The sequence below is a fragment of the Myzus persicae genome, unplaced genomic scaffold (genome assembly GCF_001856785.1).
Source record: "Myzus persicae strain clone G006 unplaced genomic scaffold, MPER_G0061.0, whole genome shotgun sequence".
Classification (NCBI taxonomy): Eukaryota; Metazoa; Arthropoda; class Insecta; order Hemiptera; family Aphididae; genus Myzus; species Myzus persicae.
In genome coordinates this window covers 1-7,562 of record NW_019101120.1, presented here as the reverse complement: position 1 = coordinate 7,562, position 7,562 = coordinate 1, and the positions used below count along the sequence as shown (strand labels likewise).

At 32.1% G+C, this 7,562-nt stretch overlaps 1 protein-coding gene across 1 annotated transcript; it reads right to left on the bottom strand.

Annotated features, from left to right (window-relative positions):
• Positions 1–4,178: 4,178 nt before the first annotated feature.
• On the bottom strand, positions 4,179–4,748 carry LOC111027773. Its single transcript, XM_022306189.1, has one exon. The coding sequence runs from the start codon at positions 4,746–4,748 to the stop codon at positions 4,179–4,181; it is 570 nt and encodes a 189-aa protein (XP_022161881.1).
• Positions 4,749–7,562: the final 2,814 nt, after the last annotated feature.

Here is a 7,562-nt window from a genome sequence, read left to right as displayed (position 1 = left end):
AATATGTTAATGTTTCTTTTGTTTAATTAAATGTTTCAATTTATGTTATGCTTCATATTATATCATGTTCTAAACTTCTATGTATGATAATGTTGTTATTTTTTAATGATCATAAAACAAAGGTAAATAAATGTTAAAATTTTGGGGGCAACAAATTATATGTACCCAGGGCATCAAATCTCTAAATACGCCACTGAGCGTACGTGCCGCCGTAATAGAGTACGCGCCGCCGCTGACGTAAACAAACAAAACGTAAATACGTGATATTATCGTATATAATAATATACACGCAAATCGTATACTACGTATATTACGTGTATTACCATAACCACCGGTATTCGCAAAAAAAAAAAAAGAATAATTTATCGAAACCCAATAATAATTATTGGTCCCTGCGCCAGGCTGTTTCGGTGCGTAGAACTTCGAATCCGAACATTGCAGTCGAAAAGGATAGTCGTCGTTTATCTCTTTCCGGCATGGTGGCTAGTACAGCTGACCACTTAATTTTTCTGCTTATTGCATGGTGGTTAGTGAAGCTAACCACCTTGAAAATATTTTTTCTTTTTTTCTCATTTCGTGGTTGTTGTTGCTGACCACCATGGCTGATTAGTTCATATACCACTAGATGGCATGGGATATATTAATATTAATTAATATTAGGCATATTTTAGTTATATCGAATTTTCTAAATATATATTGGTCGAATTTAATTTGTGTTGGTTTTCCCAGAATATTCATTATCATATTATTTGTGTATTATGATTATCTTTATTTCCCTTTCTTAGTAATCTATTTTTCAGTCTAATCGACTCAATTGCTTTACATCATGTGTAATATCGTCATTTTCGGTGGTCAACTGCAATAACCACCACGCAGTTAGTGTCTGCATTTATATAATTGCACGTGACTATAAATTAAATTTTGTTTTTGCTTTATTTCACTCTTCCAGATTTTGGTAAGTTATAATATGCTTTAGTTTATTATAATTTGTAAATTACGTGGACTGTATAGGGACAAATGTTTTTTTTAGAAATGTTTCGACATACTAGAAGTTTGAGTAAAAGAGAAATTGAAAAATGTTTGATAGTTGAAGATATACCTTCTGGGTCTGATTTAGAGGCTTCTGATGAAGATCACGATGATTTCGATAAAGACCCAGATTTTAATTTGTATTCCGACAATGATGATCATTTTTCAGACGAAAATGAAATTGATTTCGCTCCTTCTACTTCTTCAAACTTAAATTCCACTTCACTAATCAAAAGACGTAAATCAAATACAAATTTTGATGAACTAGATAAATTTAGCAATGCTACATCAACTATTTCAACTATTTCACAAACACATGTTCAAAATCAATCTGTACTTATACGTCCAATAAACTCTATAAGTGTTCCAACTTGGTCTGCAGAATATAATTTTATTTTACCAGATATAATGTTTGATGATTCGCAATCAGGTGTTTGCAATGAAATAAAAGAAATGATTGATATCACTCCCTTAAAAATATTTTTAAAACTTTTTCCGAACGATTTATTTGAATTAATTGTTTTTCAAACAAACTTATATGCTACTCAACAAAATAAACCGTATAAACCTACTTCTGTTGAAGAAATAAAAATATTTTTTGGAATAAATATGGTTATGGCTATGAAGAAATTACCTAGTTATCGAGATTATTGGTCAACATGTTCCGATTTGCATGACCATTATATTTCTCCTCTAATGCAAGTGAATAGATTCGGATGGCTTTTAGGCCATATGCATTTAAATGACAATAGTGTACAACCAAAAAAGGGTGATCTTCATTATGACAGATTATATAAAATTCGACCATTATTGTCTAGATTGTCTCAGACATTTGCTGAGTGTTATAAACCACACCAAAATATTGCCGTAGACGAATCTATGGTTAAATTTAAAGGTAGGTCTACAATCAAACAATACATGAGAGATAAACCAATCAAGAGGGGTTTCAAAATTTGGATGCTTTGTGATAGTTCCTCGTACAATTTAAAATTTCAAGTTTATACCGGAAAATCTGACGTAATAGGTGCAGAAAAAGGTCTTGGCGCCAGAGTTGTCATGGATATGGTGGAAAATTTACCTGACAAAAATCATATTGTTTTTATGGATAATTTTTTTACAAGTTATGATTTATTTAAAATTTTAAAAGATAATTTTATATATTCTGTTGGAACTGTAAATGCTTCAAGAAAAAATCTACCTAAACTAAAAGATGATAAATTAATTTTACGAGGTGAATGTGATTGGAAAATATCCAACACTGGTATTGGGATGTATAAATGGAAAGATAATAAGTGTGTACATCTTTTATCATCTTTACATAGTCCTAAAGATACTGGACATGTAAATAGAAAATTTAAAGATGGAACTCATAAGCTTGTCTCTTGTCCAAAAGTGTTGATAGATTACAATAAAAATATGAACTTTGTTGATAATTTTGATCGTTTGAACAGTGACTATAAACTTGATAGAAAAAGTATGAAATGGTATTTACGATTAATTTTTCATTTTGTTGAATCTGCAATAACTAACTCGTTTATCATACATAAAGAAATTGAAAATATGCCAAAATTTACCAATAAAGATTTTCATCGAAGTATTTACAATGACTTATTGGCTAACAAAATAATTAGTATTAAAAATAAATCTTCACCGGCAACCCCAAAAGCCCGACCTTCAGTAGTATCATCAAAAAAACCAATCGTTATGGAAAGTGTACGTTATGAGTCTTCAGCACATCAACCAATTAGAACAACATCAAGGAGGTGTGCGAACTGTAGTACAAAAAAAAAACCGATTCGTTCAATTTGGACTTGTTCTGTGTGCAAAGTAAATCTATGTATGAGAAAAGATTCGAATTGCTTTCAAGATTTTCATAAAACAAAATAATTTACATAAGTTAAAAAATAAATTATATACAAATTTTATTTTTTATTATTATATAGTTTGAATTATAATTTAGTAATTAAAGTTAATTTAATGATTTCATTTTATTTGTAGTTGTTGAAAAATTATTCAATAAAACTTTATGATGTACTGGACAATTTTGTTATTACGTGCGTGGTGGTTAGCTACGCTAACCACCTTAAAATTTCAAATTACAAGGTTAAAAATTAACTAAAGAAGTTTTTAGTGCTATGATTAATTGTTTGGTAAGTATATATATTAAATGTTAAGAGGAAAAAAAAAATTAAAAAAAAAAAATTGCCGTGCATCTAAGGTACCATTTTCATTTGCCGCCCAGTGCTGGAAAGAGTTATAGAGGAGTACGCGATCAATCAACACACCAATTCCCGGAACATTTCAACATCGAACACCATCAGCTCCATAATAATGGACAGGATGTTAGTANTTTATAGAGGAGTACGCGATCAATCAACACACCAATTCCCGGAACATTTCAACATCGAACACCATCAGCTCCATAATAATGGACAGGATGTTAGTAAATATACATCGATCCTCGTGAGTTAAAATATTTATTTTTATATATAGCACAGTACTATAAATTGTTATACTCTAATTATTATAATTACTATTATATTAATTGTGTTTGTCTTGCTTTGCCTGTGAGTAGTGATTGCCTATTTGTAACTGCTATTCTATTGTTTATTAGTCAAAAAAAAAAAAAAGGGAGGATAAAAGGGATAATTCTGAGGACAAAAATAATTCATTAGATGAACATACCGTTTCACCTACTGATAGCCTTCAGCAGCCCCCTATTCCAACTTCACGGACTAGTTTAACTGTTAGGTATTCGAATCCCCAGGACCCTACTTCCGAGAGGGAAGTCGCTGATATTACGGTAGGTCATTTGCTTGTTAGGGAAACAGATTTATCGATAGCCACAAATAATTTATTAGTTAACGTATCTAATGAACTACAAAAAGTAGATAAGAGTATAGACAACGTCGTCGCAAAGACAACCATTTCTAACACAGAACATTCCGAACATACAGAAAATTCAGAACAAATAAAGGATAACGAAAACACCACAAATTTGGAACAACAAGAACTAGAAGAGAGTTACTCAAAAAATCGAATTGATTGGACTGAAGATCTAATAAGTAAACTCGATCAAACGAACCGGGAAGCCAACAAGAGGAAACCGTACAAAACGCTAATGTGGGAACTCTGACTATCACAGAAGATCAACTGTCAGGTGTTTTTGGTGGTGAATCAACTTTGGCGGATTCAATATCAATAAAGTTCAAAAAAATATCGAATTGTTTTATGACAACTGGCCGTATGATGGTTGACTTTCGAACGACTGTTTCAAATATACACCATTCTAAATATTGCAATTTCATTAAATCTGCACGATTTAGCAATACTCGACATCCATCCTGTGTTTTTGATTCGATGACAAGCATATTTTCCCCTTTATACAGCATACTAGATAGTGAAATAATTTCTGTTTCCAGAAATAAATTTCGCTTGTATTTTTGAGGTAGGTCGAGTATAAAAGATAGAATGTTCCCCATTAGTGAGAATATACGTCTTAGAAAATCAGGTGGCATATTTACATATCTCGAAGGAGTGATGACTTGTACTATGGTGTTAAATTCGTCCGTAGGATCAAATCCTACATTCAAAAACTTACGAGCTGCAAAGTCGAGTGTGTAGCTTGTAGAATCGATGAGATCCGCGGGCAGTGCTGGAGGTACATACGTAAAATTCTTCTTGTACACTTTAGCCATGTTTCCAATTGAGCCAGCCATGATTCAAATTATTTTTGAAAAAACACACACTTTAAAAATCACTAAAATTTATAGAGACGGAGCGAGCGAAAAATACGTGTTCACCAGTTTACGGCAGCAGACGGACTAAACGGGTACCGACTCCTTAGGTCAGGAGTTTCTATAATAGGTGGGGGTCATTAGTCAGAGTCTCTATAATAGGTGGGAACATTTTTCAATATTAATGGATTTTGCCGGAATGTGATTGATTGAAAAGTTTACCATAGAGTTCTAAGTATGCAGGTGCAAGCTATTAGAATTAAGTATACAGCGGTTACTAATAGCCACTTTAATATCATTAGTGTGCGACATCCTGACGACCGGCCGGGCACAATCGCATTCTGGCGACGTACGTTCTTAATTGTTTATCGATGAATTGAATAGGGATATACATTAAGAGTCCGCGACATCCTGGCGACCGGAAGGGCACATTTGTTTGTGATTATTCCTACCATTTGGCAGGAAATGTCTTTCAATCACTAATGACCAGGTGGTGTGTGAATATTTAATTGAATACGGATAATATACCTATTATTGTAAATATGCCTACTTAATGTCTCTTATAGTGAATACGTCTATCAATATAAATGGTTTTGCAGTATATTTAATTGAATAAGGATACCTATTGTCGAAAGTGTCTTTCAATATAAATATCCATTATGGCCATTATGAGTCGACGCCACGAGCGAACACGACATTTTATATACAAAAGTTATTAATGTGTGTTATTCACTAATAGTCATTTTAATATCATTAGTGTGCGACATCCTGGTGAACGGTAAAGCAGATCGTATCAAGGTTGGGTTATATTTTTGTATATTTAAGAGGGAACTATACGTTGTTAAAGAGTGCGTTATGGATGTTGTCATATGCGAGCGCGCGAAAAATTATAACAATTTATTTGATAACCGGGGGAGAACTGCGATGTGATAACGGCGGCAAAAGATAACATTTGTGATAACTGATAACATGTGATAACCACAGATATGTTGTTTTATATATCTGTGGTGATAACTTAAAATGTTTGTAGCGCACGTACATAGACTTATAATACATAGACCGCGCATTAGTGAAATATATTTAAGCCAACATATGTGCGAGAGAGACAGACTCAGACATTACTTTTTCTAGGAGATTATAAGCAATTTTATAATACTCCTTGGTAGTAATGAATTGATTACTGATAATAGTGATAACGTTACTACCAAGACACATTGTTATTTGTTGACATTATTGTCTCATTTGTCTGACAGTCCATGCTGATTTTATGTTGACAATTTCTTTTTAAAATATTATTGTGATTTGTGACAAGTAACTAAATATTCCAGTTGTAATATTATATTGACTTTAAGTTAAGATGGGTCTTAAATGTTGTGTCGATTTATGTAAATCTGAGGCGAACTCTTCTAGTAATCGATTTTATATGTAAGTTATTTCATTCTTAAATATATGTTATTGAAAATGTTTAATTCATTTTTACATTTAAATTAATAGTTTTCCAAAAGACGAGGTGTTACGTGAAAAATGGGTAACAGCATTACAAAAAGACTACAAATTTGAGGTGAAGAAAAGTCATCGCATATGTAGTAAACATTTTGAAGAAACACAATTTATTAAAAGTACTTTTGGCAATCTTATGCTAAAACCAGGAGCTATTCCAACAATATTTGTTAGTGCTCAACGTTCATTATTCAAATGCAAGTTTACCTAATATAAGTATAAAATTGTTGTATGCATAAATTATATCATGTAATTTCTTAATTTTTAGTGAATATTCCAAATATGATTGGTGATGAACATATGGCAGTTCAGTCTACTTCATATTTACCTCAAATCTCTGAAGAAGTTCAGATCATGGACTATAGTTTTGATAACAGTATTTTAGTTGAATCTGGGGTTGAATATGAAAACAATGATAATGAACACCAAATTGTAACTACACCTCAAAAATGTGCTTCTAAAAAGTATTTATTATTTTTTTTTTTTTTACAATAAGATGTTCCTAACCTAGGCTATCTACATCTATTGATATTACAATGGATGGTACATTTTTAACAATTTTAACATGATTATTAATTTATATAAAATTTGAATAGTATGATGAATTTGGTATCTAGTATAATATGTACATTAGTGATAGTTACGCCGAGACGTAATTGACTATAATTAAGTAACAGTGAACTGATATAATAATGTTAACAATAAAAAGGTATAAACAGATATTATATAATACATAACAAGTTATAAAACTTAATATTAGACGCTACGAGTAACAAATAGCTGCTGTATATTGTGTGGAGTATTAAACCAGAAGGTCATGCGGACGTCCACGTTTTAATCTACGTTGAGGCGGATGTATGTGAAGTTGATAGTGAAGTGAGCCAGAGGAGTTGAGCAGTGAGGTATGGAAGTTTTTTGATGCGGTTTTAATGTGGTCTGTGATTTCCTGGATCAGAAGGTCTTTGTGTAAGTTTGCGTTCCTTATAAACCAAGGTGCGTTGGCAATAATTCGTAACACTTTATTTTGAAAAATTTGAATTTTATTGATGTGAGTGGACGCGCATTTCCCCCAGACCGGACACGCATAAGTGAGTATTGGACGTAGAATTTGTTTATATATTAGAAGAGAGCATTTTTTCTGTATTGGCGATTTTTTATTGAGAATAGGGTATAACATAGAGAGGCGCTGATATGCCTGTTGAAGTTTGGATGAGATATGAGGCTGCCATGTTAGCTGTTTATCCAATATCAAGCCGAGGTATTTTACTGACGAGCTCCAAGGTATATTTACATTGT